The following is a 20281-nucleotide window of genomic DNA, read 5'->3' as shown; positions in this document are numbered from 1 at the left end:
GATTTAATAATTTGGAATGTTCTGCAGAGTTAAGGATGGCCTCATACTTCATTGATTCTGGCAGAATTGAATATAGCAGGATATTTACTGCTTCAGAATAGTATTTTTTGAGCTTTATTGTCATCTTTTAATCACTCATGTAAAATGTTTTGTGACATTGTTATGGAAATTTTATGTCTCTGGTTTTGATTCAAAATCTTTATGAACAAGAAAACAAGGAAATAAGGCAGGGGAGCTTTTTAGAAAACACTTCTTTGCCAGTCATATTTGCCTTCTCTTAGCTGTGCTAAATCAGTGATTTATACTGGCATACTGAGGGACTTTGCAGAGCATGCTGTAGTAAATAGTAGTCTTTATTTGCCATACCATAAAGGGAGCTTTGGGAGAAGAAAGAAGGGGATTTAAGTGATAAAATTAATGTTAACACTAGTTTTACACTTTTAAAGGTGATTCTGGATGACTTTCTCACAATTTCTTTTGAAAAACATGTTAAAACTCAGATTTCTGTGTCTTTATTACAATTCTTAACGTCAAAAAATAATTGATGGATGTAGTACATTTGGAAACAAATACCAAACACATAAGTTTAAAGTTCTCTTGACTTGGAATTTTATGTTATTTATTCAAATTCCCTGAGGATGACAAACCTGTCTTGTTCATCTTTGTGTAGCCATTCAGTAAGTGTGTATTGATTTAATTTCATTTTGTAAATTTAATTATGTATAATTCAGTTTGTGCATTTTCTAATCTTTTACATTTTTGTTGACATTTTAAAACTTCTGAAAGTAGTGGTTTGGTCGAAGGAGTTATTTTAAGATTTGGAATTACAGCATGTGCATCCAATTAGTTTAAAGCAATATTTCAGTAATAAGAGGAGTAATTTTATTGTTTTTAATGAGTTTACTTCTTGAAGAAGAAATTAGAGCCAATGAATTCAAGGCATATAATAAAATTCTAGGGATTTTCTGAATATTCATTCAGAAATGTGGTGAGGTTGATGTATATACTATATTTAATTACTTTTCTGCTCTAGAATATGAATTCTTATTCCTGTTTTCCCTTTTGCACTATTGAAGAAATAGAGTCTTTCTCTGATGTGGGATAGAACTTCTGAGAAATTGCCATTAAAGAGTTTATAGAAGAAGATGGAGGAGAACCAAAGGAGTGTCAGGAGAAAGGCATGGGAGAGCTGAACTTAAGGGGGAGTAGATTAGATACAGAGTCTGTAGTATTTATGTGAAGTATTTTAACTCTTACTGCTTGATTTTTATTTTGGTATTTATTTTACATTAAGTGATTTTTTATTAAGATTGTCATTACTGGTTGTAATTATATTAAAATTCTTATTTATGAATTATGTTTAAAATTTTATTTTATATGTGTTCCAAATAAAGCATTGAAAGAGAACAGCTCAGAGGTTGTTCAGCCTTTTCTAATGGGTTGTGGAACCAAGGAACCGAAGATCACTCAGCTATGTTTAGCCGCCATTCAGAGGCTCATGTCCCATGAAGTTGTGTCTGAGGTAATGTGAAGATTTTATCTGAACTGTGCACTTACAAATCAAATCATGAGTTTTCATAATGAGAGAATAAAACATACCTGATATTTTAATGTACAATAGTGCTTGAAGGACATTGGCTTAATTTTAAAAGGTTACCAAATTGTCTCATTATTAAACACTCAGAATAAAGAACGAAGTACATTTTGTCAAGTCATTTGTAATCTAAGAATTCATAGTTCACTAATATAGATGAAATCTTAAGAACCAAGCAAGTTTTCAGTATCACTGACGGAGAATATTATTCATAAATTATTTTTTAAAAGGTAGGAGAGAAAATCATGACTGTTTGCTAGATTATCTGAACTGATCATTTGTTGTTTGTTAACTTAAGGCTATTGTTTGTATCTGACCTTATGACAGTAAAATAAGGAAAAATATTTCATCACTATGAATCTGCATCACTTTTCTTATTTAAGGACCCAAACACCTATATTTTATTTGTTGACAATAATTAAAATCATTGTTTTACAGACTGCAGCTGGAAATATAATTAACATGCTTTGGCAGCTAATGGAAAATAGTCTTGAAGAACTTAAGCTGCTTCAAACAGTTCTTGTTCTTTTAACAACCAATACAGTAGTTCATGACGAGGCACTTTCAAAGGTAGGAAGCCTGTTTGTCAAAGTTCGTAAGTGCTTTGAGACAGTATTTGAATAAGCTGACTGAAAGAGAAAAGCCTGGTGCTGTTTGAACAGCACCTTTCCTGTAGCTATTGCAGTAATGCACATTGCATGTTAAAAGCCATCGGTGCTTTATTTTTCACAGGTTAGAAGTGAAATTAGGTTAGGGTGATTAAGCAGAGCCCCTTGGATATAGCTGACAGGCTTAGTTATGAATAGGATGTGGCAGAAGAAAAGGAATAGAGAAAGAGGAAAAGAAAAAAAATGTGTTTTGAGGTATCAGTGTTCTCCACAATTACCTTGGGTATTCCTGATAGCTCTCCCTTTCCCCCTTTTAAAAATAATTTCACATATATATGTTATGTAAGCCAGATAGTTTAAATCTATCCCTTAAATATCTGGAAAAATGTCCTTTTGGCATTGATACATTGATACTAGGTAAGGCTGCATGTATGATGGCTATTTCTCATTCCTTTCTTATTCCCACCCTCTTTAGGAACATATAACAGCTGTTCTATTATTTGTTTCACTCTTTAAAAAGTTTTTTAAAATTAAGAAATATTTCTAAAGAACAGAAAGTACAGCAAGTAATATAAAAACCAGTCTTTACTTAATGATTTACTATTTAGGGAAATTGTTGGAGTTTTAGTAATAGTTGTATTATAATTTGTATGCCTTTAAGAATGGTTGACTTGTAAAGTAGCAAAGTATACCATCACAGTACACTGTATAGAGACTATATCTCTTTTCTAGTTATTCATTTGATGTTCTTAGGATATAATGAGATTTTACTTAATTGCAAATAGCTTATTCTTTTACCCCATACCTGCTTTATAAAATATTTAATGTATTTATATATATATGTTTGTTGTATATAGTTCCTCTTGGTTTCTAGCTATCAAATTATTGTTCTGATACATATATTTAAAATTTTATAAAAGGTTATCATTTGACCTACCCAAGCAATAAGAACTGATTATGGTTTTATAAATAAATATAGGATTTATTTTGGTATTTTGGTTAATTTGGAAATGTAATATTTGGGGATGAAAAATGAAGTATAAAGAAATAATATAAAATTGGGTAATAGGAAAGCTTCTCTATAACATGTACTTTTCCTTTATGTTGAAATTTTAAAAGTGTTAGTGGTATCAAAGGCTTGCTTTCTTTTAAATGTTTAATATAATTAATATGATAAGGCATAGTATTTAAAAATACCATTATTATGTTTTCCTCCAAGAATGGCTTTTAAAACTGTAAAACTTCTAGAAGAACACATAGGAGAAAATTTTTGTGACCTTGGGTGGGGTAGGTAGAGACTTCTTAGGTAGGGCACAAACCCATGAATCATAAAAGAAGCCACAGAATGGGGGGAAATATTCACAAATATCTGACAAAGCACTTTTATCTAGAATTTATTGAAAACACTCTTACAACTCATTCATAAGACAACCCAATAAAAAATGGACAAATGATTTCAACAGACACTTTACAAAATAATCTATTCAACTGACTAATGAATACGTGGAAAGTGCCTCAGAATCTTTAGTTATCAGGGAAAAGCAAATTAAAACCACAAGGAGATAGTATTACACACCCATTAGAATAGTTAAGATTTAAAAAGATTGACCATATCAAGTGTTGTTGAGAACATGGAATAATTTTGAACTCACACATACTGCTGGCAGGAATATAAAATTGTAAAGCAACTTTGGAAAACTAACAGTTTCTTTAAAATTTTAACTTATACTTACCATGTGATCTGTCCATTTCACTCCTAGGTGTTTACTTACCCAGGTAAATGAAAATACATGTCCTCATTGAGATTTGTATGTGAATGTTCACAGCAGCTTTTTGTACAGTAGCCAAAAACTGAAACAACCCAAATGTCTATCAGGAGATGAATGGATAAGTAGAATGTGGTATAGTCATACCATGGAATAAAAAAGTATAAATTACTGATACAAAGAAAAACGTAGATGAATTTCACAAATATTACAAGTGAAAGAAACCAAACAGAAAAGAGCACATGCTGAATGATTCTATTTGTATAGAAAATACCAGCTAATCTATAGTGATAAAAGCAGATTGGTGGTTACCTGGGGCCAAGGGTGGAGGAAAAAATGGACTGCAAGAGCACAAGGAAACTTTTAGGATGGTGGAAATGTCTTATACTTGATTGTGGCAGTAGTTCTATAGGTGAATATAACTGTCAGAACTCATAAAATCATATACTTTAAAGGGATACAGTTTATTGTATATAAATTATACCTTAATAAAGTTGATTTTAAAAGAAAAAATGATTCCTTTTTTAAAAATTATTTTATTCATTTATGTGCTTAGCAAGTTTATATAGTATTTCTCCAGGTGATTTAGTGATACAACAAAGTTTGAGTACTTGCTATTTGCAAAAAAAACAGTTCTGGGAAAATAAAAGCACAACACATTATTATATACATGTTAAAAGGACCAGATTGTGAAAGGAGTATTTCACATTACCTTGGTCAATCTTATGTGTCTGTGTATTTACTGAGAGTTTGAATTATTTCAAAATGCTGAGCTTTTTGTAGTTTTATTATATGAAAGAGTGAGACTTTTAGTGTAGGTGATTGAAGCAGCGAAACAAATTATTTAATTTTGGGTTACATCAGATGAAATAAAGATAATAACGATGTTCCTCAATCTTATTTCACACTAAATGGAAATTGTTTTTTCAGGCAATTGTTCTTTGTTTTCGACTACACTTCACAAAAGATAATATTACAAATAATACAGCTGCTGCTACAGTGCGACAAGTTGTTACTGTTGTTTTTGAGAGGATGGTTGCTGAAGATGAACGACACAGAGGTAAAGTGAAAAAAGTTGTTTCCTTTTGACAGTGGGTGGCTCTAACATCCATGCTTTTCTCTTTTATTGATTGTCAGCCATTCCCCTATGAACTTAGGCTACCTAAAAATTAGAATACTTTAAAAAGCCTGTTAGGGCTTCCCTGGTGGCGCAGTGGTTGAGAGTCCACCTGCCAAGGCAGGGGACACGGGTTCGTGCCCTGGTCTGGGAAGATCTCACATGGCACGGGGTGGCTGGGCCTGTGAGCCATGGCCGCTGAGCTTGCGCATCCGGAGCCTGTGCTCCACAATGGGAGAGGCCACAACAGTGAGAGGCCCGCGTACCACACAAAAAAATTTTAAAAAGCCTGTTCATTTTAACTTCATTATGATTGATAATGGCAATTCAAAAGATAAATCCCCCATAATTTTATCACCCTAAGAAGTGGACTCTATTTTCCATGTTTATTTCTAATATATTCATAATTTCATATCGAAGATGATAATTACACACCAGATGTTGCATTATAAGTATTTTCAGCCAAACATTACATTATATGAATTTTTCATGTTATTTTTGTAATTGAAATTTTAATGGTTGCACTATATTTTGTGGCTATTCTATAATTTAATGAACTACTTGTGTTCAATAGTTTAGTATTGTTTTGAGTGTCTTCCTACATATATATTTCCATATGAGTTATTTCTTTAGGGTAAATTCCCAAGAGTGAGCTTCCTTCATGTGAATCTTTGTCTCTGCCTTTTAACATGTATTAATCAAGATTATTTATATAATGTAAAGTTTAATATTTTCATATTTTCATCAAATATTTGTAATTTTTAGCATCTTTTTCTTTGTGATTTACAACATTTCCTAAAAACTTAGAAACATGTCCTGTCACAGAGCTTACAGATACTATGCTTCTGTTATAATTTTTATAATTTGATAACTTTTAACCTTTTTTTCATTTGTTAACCCTTATTGGATGAAAAGTAAATTTTTTCCCATGATCAGTTGAAAAGATCATAAGGTGCTACCAAGAGCAACCTCTCTGTTTTATGGAGTCAAGAAACAAAAGATTAAACTTTTTTTTCCTTTTACATAGTTTTTTCTTTCCCCTTAAACTCTTTTTTTTTTTTTCCGGTACGCGGGCCTCTCACTGTTGTGGCCTCTCCCGTTGCGGAGCACAGGCTCCGGACGCGCAGGCTCAACGGCCATGGCCCACGGGCCCAGCCGCTCCGCAGCATGTGGGATCCTCCCGGACCGGGCACGAACCCGTGTCCCCTGCATTGGCAGGTGGACTCTCAACCACTACGCCACCAGGGAAGCCCTCCCCTTAAACTCTTGATATTAGCAATCTTTCATATCATTTGGTGTTTTTTTGGTAATACTGGTAAAAAACGGCAATACTAGTAAGTAATGATAATGGTGCCTACTCTAATAATTGCTTCACTTTTCCTGAAATTAACCATTGGTCAGATTTTTCACATTCAGTTTCAGACATTTAGTCTGTTGGTTTATTAGAATATTCGCACTGACTTTTGTGTCACTTTTCCTAGGGGAAATGCAGGTGGAATTCTAGCAGTTTGGAATATTAAGGAATTAAACTTAAGGGATAAAACAGGGCAGTTCTCCAGTTTGAATGTCTTGTATATTCATAATCTCAGTATAAGTTCTGGATTGGTAGTTTTGCCTGTGTGTCTCTAAAGACTAATATCTCATTTAATACTTTCTAATAAGGTAGAAAATACTTAGAACCTCTTTCTTTTCAAGTAGTCATTGAGTCAACATTTATTCAAAACAGGCTGTCATAGCTTACAGGGAATGATACCTTCTTAGTATTCAAAGAAATTGGGAAGCCCCATTCTAGTTAACTCTTAGCTGGTCAGTACCTGTGACTGACATAGTACTTGTGGCAGATCAAGCAGTTAATTCTTTTGAAGATGGAGAGATGATAGAGAAATTAACCATGTGATAAATATTTATATGTTTGATATTTAATGGTACATTCAAAGATCATGTGGATTTTAAATCCATGAAATAAACAGACTGGAGAAAGAGGTATTGAGAAAATCAAATGTATGTGTAAAGATACTAAGTTTATTAAAATGAATGTAAGATAGTGAAGAGTGATTTTTATGGCATTTTGTATAAAAATGGGATTCCCAATTTTTCTTCCCATTTTGCAGGCATGGTTCTGAAGTTATTATTAAAGTTTATAATTCTATAAATAAGTATTGATTTTAAGGATACCTTTTAGACAGTATATATGATTCATTAATGGTCATTATGAACTCCTAAAACCCCTCTAATTTTGATTGCAGATGTTGTAGAACAACCAGTACTAGTCCAAGGAAATAGTAACAGAAGATCTGTCAGTACCCTCAAACCTTGTGCTAAAGATGCATATATGCTTTTCCAGGTATTTCAGTTGATAAGAATAATTTTTATTATACAGTATAGTTTTGTATGAATTTTTGATTTTGCAATTTTGTATCTGATTCAATTTTTTAAGCGTCATTTTTTTTAATTGTCCAATTTTATAGTGTCAAAGAGGTACAGGTTACCCCCACTATCTGACAGTAGCACATTTCTGTGAAACCTTTCATAAGCCAAAATGGCCTAAAGTGAAAAAGCAATTACCTTAGTACACAATTACCTAATGAATGCACAAAATAGATCGAGATAAAGCACAGATGCTCACAGACACAGTTCAAAGCTATGGCAGCTTGATGCTGAGATGCTGAGTGTAGTTCCCGGGGAAAGAGCTTGGCGGTACCACTCTTGCTGCCTGGGGTGTGTGCTGCCTCTACTATGGGCTCGCTGCAAAGCAAGTGCTGACACGATTTTCACTTTTGCCTTTTTTTTTTTTTTTCTGTAAAAATGAAAATCCTCTTCAGATTTCTTCTGGTTAGAGAAAACAGGTGCTAACGTAGGTCTTCTGTAAAAGCTAAGTGGTAAAGCGAACTTTTGAAAAGCCCGTGATACCTGTATTTAAAAAAAATTCTAAAACATTAAAGAGCATCTATAGCTAATTAGCATGATGAAATGTTATGTTTCACTTTAAGGAAATAAAATGAATTAAACCCTGAACTAGATATATTAGGGATGACTAGTCATATAAAATACTTCCTTTAATAGGAAAATTAAAGTACTAAATTTCTGTTCTACCTAATGTAATTTGATATGCAAATACCTGATTTTTACATTACTTGTCGTGAATAAAATAAGATTAACCTGCACTGAAAATTTTATTAATTTTGGTTAAAGGGTTAAGTGGTTTTTCATTAAAACCATGTTAGAATAACCACTTATCTGTGCACTCTATATATTTAGTTTACTTACATAATCAACTATACAATTAATCAAAATTTGAATTACCAGTACTTAGTTTCTAAGGAGTAAAACCTATTATTTAAGAAGGGATACTTTAAAAAAATTTTTGTGAACTATAAAATGAAAGGACATTTCATTCCAGCATGTGAAATATTTTATTTTTTATTCATTGTTTGATTTATTTTCCCAGGACCTTTGTCAGTTGGTTAATGCTGATGCCCCTTACTGGCTAGTAGGCATGACAGAAATGACCCGAACATTTGGCCTCGAATTACTTGAGTCAGTCTTGAATGATTTTCCACAAGTCTTTTTACAAGTAAGCCATTTGTAGTATCTTGCAACAAAATTAATCTTTAATTTTTTCACAGATACTTTTCAAGAGAGTAACATGTATTTTTCCCCCACATTAAAAAATGCAAAAAATTATAACCTTAGACTTTAGACATATAATAATTTGCTGATATCTTAATTTTTGTTGTGCCCAAGCAGTTTGAAATTTTAACGTTAGAAGGAATTCCTAGAGTGTCTAGTCAAGCATTTCCCAATCTAAGGGTGTACAGAGGAATGTGGTACGTGAGCTATTTTTATAATATTTAAAAGCCTTAAAAAATTGTCACTAATTTTTTTACTTGTTTATATGCAGCTTTGTGCTTTAACATAATTTAAATGGAAAAAAGAAGTCGTCAATGCTTAATAAATTTAATGTGCTATACAGAATATTTCAAAGCAGAAGGTTAATAGGGGAAAAAGTGAGAAAGAATTCAAACTTTTCATTTTACTTTAAGAAGCTAAAGTCCAAAAGTGATTCAGTGATTTACATGGGGTTCTTTAGTTATTAGCAAATCTTGAACAAAAACTTAGAACTTTTAACTACTACTCTAGCTCCTTTCCCTACCATGCTGCCCCTCCCTAAGTCATCTGTTTTATCCTTGCTTTTACCTAAAAATGTGTGAATCAAGTGAGAAAAAAGTAGAAGGTCCTTTAGCCCAAGAGTTGGGACTGAAACTTTTACTACATGGTTCATAATTTTTGGTCCGTGTTAGACAACTGTTCAGTGCTTTCAATGATAACAATGTTAACTGATGATTCCCTTGCTTGTATTAGTATAGGATAAGTTTAGCTACAACTCGACTAATCATCTTGTATAAACTGATAGCTGTAACAGCTACCACTTTGGACTGCTTACTCCATGCTGTGACTTTGCTAAATTCCTTATATGTCATACCCTCCTTAAGCTGCACAAGTGCCTGAGAAGTACCAGTTATCCCTACTTTACACAGGAGGAAGCTAAGACTTTAAGAGGGTTAAATAATTTGTCTAAGGTTTCATAGTTTGTAAGTGCCCTCACCCTCTAGCCACACTGTCATTCTTGTTGTTCCTAAATGACCCAGGTGGACTCCTGCTCCTAGGCCTTTGTACTTCCTGCTTCCTGAACCCGGAATGCTTTTCTCCCATATGGCTTGTTCTCGTACTCTTTTGAGGTCTTTACTCAGTGGTCAACCTACCGGATAAACTTTCCTCACCACTGTGTATAATGGCGGCTGTTTTTCATGGCAGCACCCTTGTCTTTCTTACTCCTTGTTATTTTTCTTTGTATCACTTATTTCCTCCTGACATATGTATTTGTACATTAGTTGATCTCACTTCCCCTACAGGAAAGTAAGCTCTATGAGACAGGGACTTAGTTCACTGTTGTATAGGTGCCTATAGTGGTGCCTGGCATATGACAGGTGTTCAGTAAATATTTAAATGAATGAGTGAATGAATTTGTAAATGAATTTGAATTTGATGAGATCGGGTGCATTCAGGGTGGTATGGCCATAGACAATGAATTTGAATTTGAAATGTCTATAGTTTGGATTATGTTTTTTAATTTTGTAGGAAAAGATTTGAAAAAATGTTCCAGATTTATTGTACCCATAATAAATTTATTCTACTTTATTCTTCCTGCTATAATGCAGAGGAGAAAAAAGAATTATTATGTGTAAGATCCTAAAATTTACACCTACAAAGTTTTCTTCAAGAGAGAAATATTTGCTTTCATTCACTCATTGTTCACTCATCCAATCAAAATTTACCAATCCCTTACAATATGCTAGTCCATGTGTTCAGTGCCAAGAATACAGAATTTAAATAAGACAGATAAAATTCCTGCCCTTACAGCACTTACCAATCTAATTGGAAGAAAAACATTAACTGAATGATAAGCCATGATGAGTGCTGTGAGGGAAAAGTGTAAAAAGTGCTATGGAAATGAGTAACATAGGTACCAAACCTGGTGGAGAGTTGGTGATGAATGAAGGCTATGAAACTTTCACCTGAAAGATAAAGAGTAGTTAGTTGGGGGAAATAGGTAGTATAGGAAAAGAATATTCCAGAGCAGTGGCTCTAAGAAAGGATCTGTCTTCTCTTTTAGAAAATAAGCTTTATAAGGGCAGGGACAAAATCGAACTTAACCTTGAATTCCTTTACCTAGCACAGTGCTTGGTACATATTAAACAGTCAGCAAGTAAATGCTGAATAAATCATTGAAATGTGAGTAAAAAAAGCAGTCTTTTACCTTCTTCAAAATAAAATCAGTGAGTTATAGGACTAATTATACTTATTAATCAAAGATGACTTTTGGCTTTCTGGCTTGAGCAGTGTGTTGCTTGCTACTAAGGTGGAATACTCTATGGGCAGAACTTTTGCTAGAAAGGATAGTTTATTCAGTTTTGAACTTACTCATTTTGAGACACCTGAGTGTACACAAAATGGTAGTTTAATTTATGCATCTTGAGCTCAGAAGTAAGGTTTTGGGCTAAAGTTATAAATTTAAACTTCACTGGCATATAGTTGCTAATTGAAGATATGGAAGTGAATGAGATCACCTATGGCGATAACATATGGAAGTGAGGACCTGATATTCTGGAGCTCTGAGGAACCTCATTGTTAAATGGTTGGGCATGAGAGGATGAGCATACAAAAGAGACTAAGAACATGGGGGCCAGAAATGTAGGAATGTATCTGAGAGACTGTGGCATAATAAAAGACAAAAGCAGAGAAAGCTTCAAGATGAACCAAGTAATCAGTTATGTCAGGTGCTTCAAAGAAATTTGGTAAGACTGAAAGGGCGTGTTTGTCCACAGTGATCATGAGTATAATGAGAATAGTTTCAGTGGAGATGGAGTGGTTGATGGGGGTTGTGGAGGAAACCCAGTTGCAGCTAGTTGAATAGTGAGGGGGAAAAGTGAATAGATAAAACTTTTCAGAGTTGTCTGTAATATTTATGAATTAACCAATACCTAAGGTTATTTAATAAAGTATGAAAACGGACTTAACTATGCTTTTCATTTTGTCAGTGAAACTACTGTAGATTTGAGATTAGAATTTCAAATCACTTTACTCTTAAGATCCCATTTTTTGGGGGGAAGAATTAAAAGTACATTAAAATGGATATAAAAGCAATTATACTCCAGTAAAGATGTTTTAAAAAATGGATATAAAAGACAAGAAGGATATATATTTGGAGTCAACAATGATGACTCACTAACTTATCTCTGGAAGGTGAGATGAAGCAAAGCTTTTATTTTTTACTTATCTGTGTTTTCTTTCTTTTTTTTTCTCTAGTAAAGCTGATTTTTTTCCTTGAATGAACCTGATTTTTTTTTAAAAATACATTTTACAAATTTTGTGATTCTGAACAAATAAACTGCTCTATGCCTTATTTTTCCTTTTTTTGGTAAGATTAAAGGATTAGATTGGTAGATTTTTATTACTGTTTCTTTGTTTGTGGCTTCAATGAAATTGAGATGCTTAAAACAACAGAATAATATATATTTGAGGTTAGACATTAAATGTAGACTGGACTTTGTATTGTCAGTATAATGGGACTACTTTTGGCTAATATAGTCAAGGCATTAATAGGTTAAGGGAGCTTTTCTGCATAATATGCCATAATTCTAAGTAAAATTTAAGAATTCTTTGCAAGATTCCCAGACTTTAAAATAATTTTGCTTGTTTGTCATTGTGTTTTTATCAGCTTTTTGTGTTCTGTTCAAGCAATCTAAGTAGAACAAAATATTAATTAGTAAATCTTCTATGCATGAATAGAATTATCTTTGCAAAATAAAATCTGAATTATATAATTTATTATACTTTATTAATCAGATTTTTTGTAAGCTGCCTATTTAAATGCTTTATCTGTTTGAATTTGTGTAATGTATTTTCTTTCTTTTGTTCTTTATGTTTTTAATTGCTAGTGTCCTACTAAAATTAAAATTCCTAGTAATAAACATCATTTTAATTCCAAAATTATTAAATGTTCAACTTAGATTCTTTTTAAAACTTCTTGAAATATTGTTTGATCTTATATTCTCAAAGAACAATACTAATTTCAGAATTGTATGTAAAATGGTAAAATAATAAACTGTATAAACTTATAATAAAGGTAAATTATTCATACTGATTATTAAAGATTATTATTAATTGTGAGACTGTTTTATAAGCATTAAGTACAAACTAAGTTAATTCTTCTTTTTTTTCTTTTTTTTTTTAATCTTTACAAATAGCATCAGGAATTTAGTTTCCTCCTCAAAGAAAGGGTATGTCCTCTTGTGATAAAGCTCTTTTCTCCAAATATAAAGTTCAGACAAGGTTCCAGCACTTCATCTTCTCCAGCACCAGTTGAAAAACCATATTTTCCTATCTGCATGCGTTTGCTGAGAGTAGTATCTGTTCTGATTAAGCAATTTTACAGTCTTTTGGTAAGTGCTAATTTTTATATGTGTTTGTGTGTGTAATCGCATGAAGTCTCTTCTGAGAAGATGATGTATTTAGCTTTTTCACTTCAGTTAAGCAAACTTTTTTTTTCGAGTACCTATAGGTATTCTCTTAGGTACTCAAAAGTTCATTCTTCCCTTTCTTATGTTTATGTGGCATTTTTAATGTATGTAAAGAAGAGTCATGGCCTATTATCAGATTTGGTGAATTCTAGCCTAAGAAATCAATTTTTACTTTCAGTCTAATATTGTATCTATTTTGCATAAATTTTTGGATGCAGGGTATGTTGTGATATTCCAGATCATAATTCTTTCAATGTGATGATTGATTCTTAAATATTTTTCAGAGAAAATGGTATATGATGGTATGTTTCTTTTTAATTTTATGTTAAGTCAAATTCAGCATTTTACCTTAATTTTAATTAACAAAAGTAGTTGGTTAGGGCTTCCCTGGTGGTGCAGTGGTTGAGAATCTGCCTGCCAATGTGGGGGACACGGGTTTGAGCCCTGGTCTGGGAAGATCCCACATGCTGCGGAGCAACTAGGCCCGTGAGCCGCAACTACTGAGCCTGCGTGCCTGGAGCCTGTGCTCCGCAACAAGAGAGGCCGTAATAATGAGAGGCCCGTGCACCGCGATGAAGAGTGGTCCCCGCTTGCCACAACTAGAGAAAGCCCTTGCACAGAACCAAAGACCCAACACAACCAAAAATAAATAAATAAATAAATTTTTAAAAAAAGTTCTCATCACAAGAAAAAAGAATTAAAAAAAAAAAAAGAGGGCTTCCCTGGTAGTGCAGTGGTTGAGAGTCTGCCTGCCGACACAGGGGACGTGGGTTCATGCCCCGGTCCGGGAAGATCCCACATGCCACAGAGTAGCTAGGCCCATGAGCCATGGCCGCTGAGCCTGTGCGTCCGGAGCCTGTGCTCCGCAACGGGAGAGGCCACAACAGTGAGAGGCCCGTGTACTGCAAAAAAAAAAAAAAAATTGGTTATAGATCATCTATGAAAAGTCAATCTGCTACATGTTAGCAATAACCAACAACATAACAAACTATTAGACCGTATAGGTAGTTTATACTAAATTCTGTGGAGACTATTTTTAAAAAAAGGTTTTTTCCATATTTATGTTATACTTGTCATAGATGTTCTTTTCCTATTCCAAGTCTATTTATGTAAAATGCATTTAGAACTAGTCTTTATAAGCACTGTAGTTATAATTATTTCTGGCCACGTGAGGTATATCTAGAATATATTTAATACACTGTTTGGCAATACTGTAGGAAATCAAGTCATTTCAGAATGTGTTGCTAAAAATGAAATTACAACACTCCCTAACACCATACACAATAATAAACTCCAAATTGATTAAAGACCTAAATGTAAGACCAGACACTATAAAGCTCTTAGGGGAAAACATAGAAAGAACACTCTTTGACGTAAATCACAGCAAGATCTTTTTTGACCTACCTCCTAGAGTAATGAAAATAAAAACAAAAATAAACAAATGGGACCTAATGAAACTTAAAAGCTTTTGCACAGCAAAGGAAACTATAAAGAAGACAAAAAGACAACCTCAGAATGGGAGTAAATATTTGCAAACAAGTCAACAGACAAAGGATTAATCTCCAATATACATAAACAGCTCATGCAGCTCAATATTAAAAAAAAACCCAATCCAAAAATGGGCAGAAGACCTAAATAGACATTTCTCCAAAGAAGACATACACATGGCCACGAGGCACAAGAAAAGGTGCTCAACACCACTAATTATTAGAGAAATGCAAATCAAGACTACAATGAGGTATTACCTCACACCAGTTAGAATGGACATCGTCAGAAAATCTACAAACAACAAATGCTGGAGAGGGTGTGGAGAAAAGGGAACCCTCTTGCACTGTTGGTGGGAATGTAAATTGACACAGCCACTATGGAGAACAGTACGGAGGTTCCTTAAAAAATCTAAAAATAGAATTACCATATGACCCAGCAATCCCACTACTAGGCATATACCCAGAGAAAACCATAATTCAAAAAGACACATGCACCCCAGTGTTCATTGCAGCACTATTTACAGTAGCCAGGTGATGGAAGCAACCTAAATGCCCATCCACAGACAAATGGATAAAGAAGATGTGGTACATGTATGCAATGGAATATTACTCAGCCATAAAAAGGAACAAAATTGGGTCATTTGTAGAGGTGTGGATGGACCTAGAGATTGTCATACAGAGTGAAGTAAGTCAGAAAGAGAAAAACAGATATCGTATATTAATGCACATATGTGGAATCTAGAAAAATGGTACAGATGAACCAGTTTGCAAGGCAGAGATGGTGACACAAACGTAGAGAACAAACGTATGGAGAACAAGGCGGGAAAGCGGGGAGGGGGGTGATGGTGGTGGGATGAATTGGGAGATTGGGTTTGACATATACACTAATATGTATAAAATAGATAACTAATAAGAACCTGCTATATAAGAAAAACAAAGTTAAATTAAAAAAAAAAAGAATGTGTTGCTATTTAGGGAACTGTAAACTATCAGGGCTTGGTGCCAAGGGTTTAAGAGTCTTTTAAAGTTCTTTTTTAAGAAAGGTAGATTAGGGCTTCCCTGGTGGCACAGTGGTTGAGAGTCCGCCTGCCGATGCAGGGGACACGGGTTCGTGCCCCGGTTCGGGAGGATCCCGCATGCCGCGGAGCGGCTGGGCCCGTGAGCCATGGCCGCTGAGCCTGAGCGTCCGGAGCCTGTGCTCCGCAACAGGAGAGGCCACAGCAGTGAGAGGCCCGCATACCACAAAAAAAAAAAAGAAAGGTAGATTAGTTTCTCTAAAGATGGAAAGGTTTTACCTATCAGTTGTTATATTTTCTGTATTGTGTTTATTTATATTCTGTTTCTATCCACAAAGAAACTTTTAAAAAAATGTACAGCAGAGTGACAAGATGATAGAATAGGAAGCTCCAGGCACTCTACCCCTCATGGAGACACCAACTTAACAGTATACAGAACAGATTGCCCTTGTGAGAACTTTAGAAACCAGCTTAGAAATTACAGCACCCCAGGCAAGTCCAAGGCCAAGAAAAGGTTCATTAGAGTGGGTAGGAAAACCCATTGCACTTACCCGCTGTACCTCATCCCACTCCTGGCACAGCACAGCATGGTATGATCAAGGGAAATTCCCAACTTATGGCTTCTCCTTCAGGTGGAAAAGAAGGGTGAAATATGCAACCGATGTCCTGACTTTTGGGGGTACTGCCCAAGGGACTGATTTTTGTCTCAGCTGACTCTTGGACGCTTAAAAGAAAAGCAGCAACATACTTGGGTGCCTGGGGGCCTGCTGAGATCAAAGTCAAGCCCTGTGGCTTGCCACAGCACCAGGGAGATTATAGTAACACAGACAGACACCAGGGGAAGCACCAATACCTTGACTTGATACAGCACCACAGACTGCAGTACTACATACAGACACCAGGGAGAGCTCCTGAGTAGAAATCGGCAAACGTCTTTAGCTGGGAAATTACACACATAAGCCCAGAGAGGACACATTGACAGAAAAGGTTTGAGAGGACCCCAAAATCTCTAGCTGGGCTGATTGATAAAGATCTTTCCCTGTACAAAGCCAGTCCATAAAGACTAAAAGAGTTAGCTGTTTTTTCAAATGCCCAAGTTTCAACAGAAAATAAGAAGACATACAAATAAACAGGAAAACATGGCCTAACCAAAGGAGCAAAATAAACCTCCAGAAATTGTCCCTAAAGAAATGGAGATAAGTGAGTTACCCAACAAAGAATTCAAAATAACCATCACAAAGATGCTCAGAGAGCTAAAAGAGAACACAGACAACTAGTCAGGAAAATGAGACACAGACAACTAGTCAGGAAAATGGTATATGAACAAAATGAGAATATCAACAAAGAGAAACTATAAAAAAGAACCAAACAAATTCTGAAGCTGAAGAATACAATAACTGAATTGAAAAAATTCACTAGAGGAAGTAGACCGCAGACTGGATCAAGCAGAAGGAAGAATCAGCAAAGTTGAAGACAGGTTATTTGAAATTATCAAGTCAGAGGAGCAAAAAGAAAAAAGAATGAAGAGACCCTATGGGACACCTCAAGTAGACCAGTATATGCATGTCTAGGAAGAACACACTGTATTTTACTTTCACACTCACAATACCTCTGTAACCAAACGTGGATATTTTTCCCACACTGACCAGTTCTCTGACAGCCAGGTGTCTTACATTTTGATTAAATTCTGACATCTACCAGAGTTAGCACAGGCCCCATAGGTTAAGGGATCAGTCCGCGAGACTGTCCCCTGTTTTAGATGCCAGTCCCAAGTAGTGGATCCCCAGGTTACCAACAACTTCTGTCTAACTTGGCTACAAATCGGAGGTTCTCACGACCCCTTCTTGGGGTTCAATAACTTGATAAAGTGGCTCACAGAACCCAGGAAAACATTTTACTTACTTTTGCCAATTTCTTAGCAAGAATATTTTAAAGGATATCAATGAACAGGCAGATAAAGAGATACATAGGGTGAATTCTGGAAGGGTCCTGAGAGCAGGAGCTTCTGTCCCTGTGAAGCTGGGGCATACCACCCTTCTGTCATGTAAATGTGTTGACTAACCTGGATGTTCCCCAAACTCCATATTTTGGCGATTTTTAGGGAGGTTTCATCATGTAGACATGATTGATTATTAACTCAATTTCCACCCCTCTTTCCACTCCAGAGAATGGAGAGTGGGGCTGAAAGTACCAAGCTTCTAATCATGGTTTGCTCTTTCTGGTAACTAACCCCTATCCCAGAGTCCATTGAGAGTTGCCTCATTAGAACAAAAGATACTCCTGTTACCTACAAAGTTCCAAGGGATTTAGGAGCTCTGTGTCAGATGCTCCTATCATTCAGGAAATTACAAGGGTTTTAGGAGATATGTGTCAGGAACTGGGGTCAGAAGTCAATTCTTAGAACAAAGGATGCTCCTAGCCACCCCTATTTACAAGGGTTTTAGGAGCTCTCCTAAAATCAGGGGTGGAGACCAACATATATATTTCTTATTATTTCGCAATGCATTATGGGAGTCTTAGATGGGGAGGGAAGGGGGCAGAGAGCTTATTTGAAGAAGTAACGGCTGAAACTCCCCAAATTTGAAGAAGGAAGTGGACATATAAATTCATGAAGCTCAAAGAATTCCAACTGGGATTAATTCAAGAGACCCAAGCCAAGACACATTATAGTCAAGCTGTCAAAAGTCACAGACAAAATATCTTTAAAGCAGAAAAAGAAGAGTGATTCTTCATGTGCAAGGGAGTGTTCATAAGATTTTCAGCAGACTTCTCAGCAGAAACCTTGCCAGCCAGAAGGAAATGGGGTGATATATTCAAAGTACTGAAAGAAAAAACTGTCAATCAAGAATACTAATCAAAACTTTCCTTCAAAATGAAGGAGAAATGAAGTCTTTCCCAGATGAACAAAAACCGAGAGAGTTTATTACCTGTGACTAGGCCGAATATATATCACTTCACTATTTATTCCCTAAGTATTATCAGAGTTGTCTTGGGAGGGCTTCTCTCTCTTCCCTCTCTAAAATACATGTTTAACTAGTTAAATTAACATAAGGCTATAGAAAGAGAAGACATTTCTCCTTTTCCTTTTCATATCCACTAATCAGAAATGGAGAACCCCATCTTTTTTCTGTTCTCCACAATAATGCAGCATGCTTACATCTTCACCATGGCAAATGCAGAATTCACATTTTGTTTCTGTTCCCAAATCAAGAATTACCAACTTAATTATCTTTTATTTTTATAATAGTTGGTGCTGAATTGTATCCCTTCAAAATTTATATGTTGAAGCCCTAACCCCCCCACTGTGACAGTATTTGGAGATGAGATCTTTGGGAGATAATTAGGTTAGACGAGGTCATGAAGGTAGGGCCCCCGTGATAGAATTAGTGACCTTATACAAAGAGATACTGGAGAGCATGCTCTCTCTCTGTCTGCCATGTGACAACACAGTAGTAAGGCAGCCGCCTGCAAGCCAGAAAAAGAGCCCTCACCAGAACCCAACCATGCTGCCACCCCGATCTCAGACTTCCAGCCTCTAGAACTGTGAGAAATAAATTTCTGTTTTCTAAGCCACCCAGTCTATGGTATTTTGTTATGGCAGCTCAAGCAGACTAAGGCATTTGGTTTCTGTTCACCACTTCTGTTATCTAGCGGTTCATCCAGTGACTTTTTCATAGCTACAGAGATCTTATTCTTTAGTAATTTCAGTTTTAGATGAAATTGCTGATATTGAGTGCATATATTCTGGATACTAACAAGTACTTTACATTCATTCATTTAGACTTTACTACAACCCTATAAAGTAGGCCTTTGTATTTCTATTTTACAGCTGAAAAAATGAGGTTCAGGATATTTATGTAGTTTGCCTGAGATCATACAGTTTATAAGCTGCAGAGCTGCGATGTTAAGTAATTCTTTTACACCCCCAAAACCCACACTCTTAACCCCACTGCATTTTATTCTTCACTGTTTTCTTAGTTCTCATTTCTTCCTCTCTCCAAGGCTGCCAGTGCCACATTTCCTGTACTGCTCCTCTACCATTCTCTATATTTTGATCTTAGTCTCCTCGATTTGGGGGGGACAGAATGGGGAGAGATAAAAGCACAGCCAGCTACAGTAAAGATTGAATGTTGCTGTTTGAAGGAAGAGAAAAGCCTGCTTCTATTCTTCACTTATCAATTGGGCGTGATGACCAACTGGTGAAACTTCCCTTCATAACAAGGCAGCTCTAGGACTGTGCTGCAAAGATGAATTCTTCAGATATGGCATTAATTCCTAGTGTTATAATTTGTTACATGGAGACTTGACTCATTAGGATGGAACAGTTCAAACATTCTAGTTTCCCAAGGGCAAAAGTTAGAAGTGTGGTTGTTGTGGGGTGAGATACATGATTGATGTGGAATGCATCTCTCTTATTTCTCTTGTGTTTTCTATATTTAAACCTGGAAATGATACATCTTAAAGGACATACTAGAGTAGTACTTCTTACACTTTTCGGTTGTAGGACCCCTTTATATGCTTTAAAATTATTGAGGACCTTTCATTTATGTGGATTATTTCTAATATTATTTACTGTATTAAAAATTAATCTGAGGGGGCTTCCCTGGTGGCG

General features: G+C 35.2%; 1 protein-coding gene across 3 annotated transcripts in view; it reads left to right on the top strand.

Moving 5' to 3' along the window:
* The window catches only part of MON2 (MON2 homolog, regulator of endosome-to-Golgi trafficking), a 122773-nt gene that overhangs the window by 21935 nt on the left and 80557 nt on the right, over nucleotides 1-20281 (top strand). For all 3 annotated transcript variants that reach the window (XM_065888025.1, XM_065888024.1, XM_065888023.1), the window contains exons 3-8: nucleotides 1395-1522; nucleotides 2033-2164; nucleotides 4899-5028; nucleotides 7332-7429; nucleotides 8534-8659; nucleotides 12894-13088. In XM_065888025.1, coding sequence (XP_065744097.1) covers nucleotides 1395-1522; nucleotides 2033-2164; nucleotides 4899-5028; nucleotides 7332-7429; nucleotides 8534-8659; nucleotides 12894-13088 — 809 coding nt within the window. The remainder of the gene's footprint in view (nucleotides 1-1394; nucleotides 1523-2032; nucleotides 2165-4898; nucleotides 5029-7331; nucleotides 7430-8533; nucleotides 8660-12893; nucleotides 13089-20281) is intronic.

Source organism: Phocoena phocoena, chromosome 11 (genome assembly GCF_963924675.1).
Source record: "Phocoena phocoena chromosome 11, mPhoPho1.1, whole genome shotgun sequence".
Classification (NCBI taxonomy): Eukaryota; Metazoa; Chordata; class Mammalia; order Artiodactyla; family Phocoenidae; genus Phocoena; species Phocoena phocoena.
This window is presented reverse-complemented; position numbering and strand designations above follow the sequence as displayed.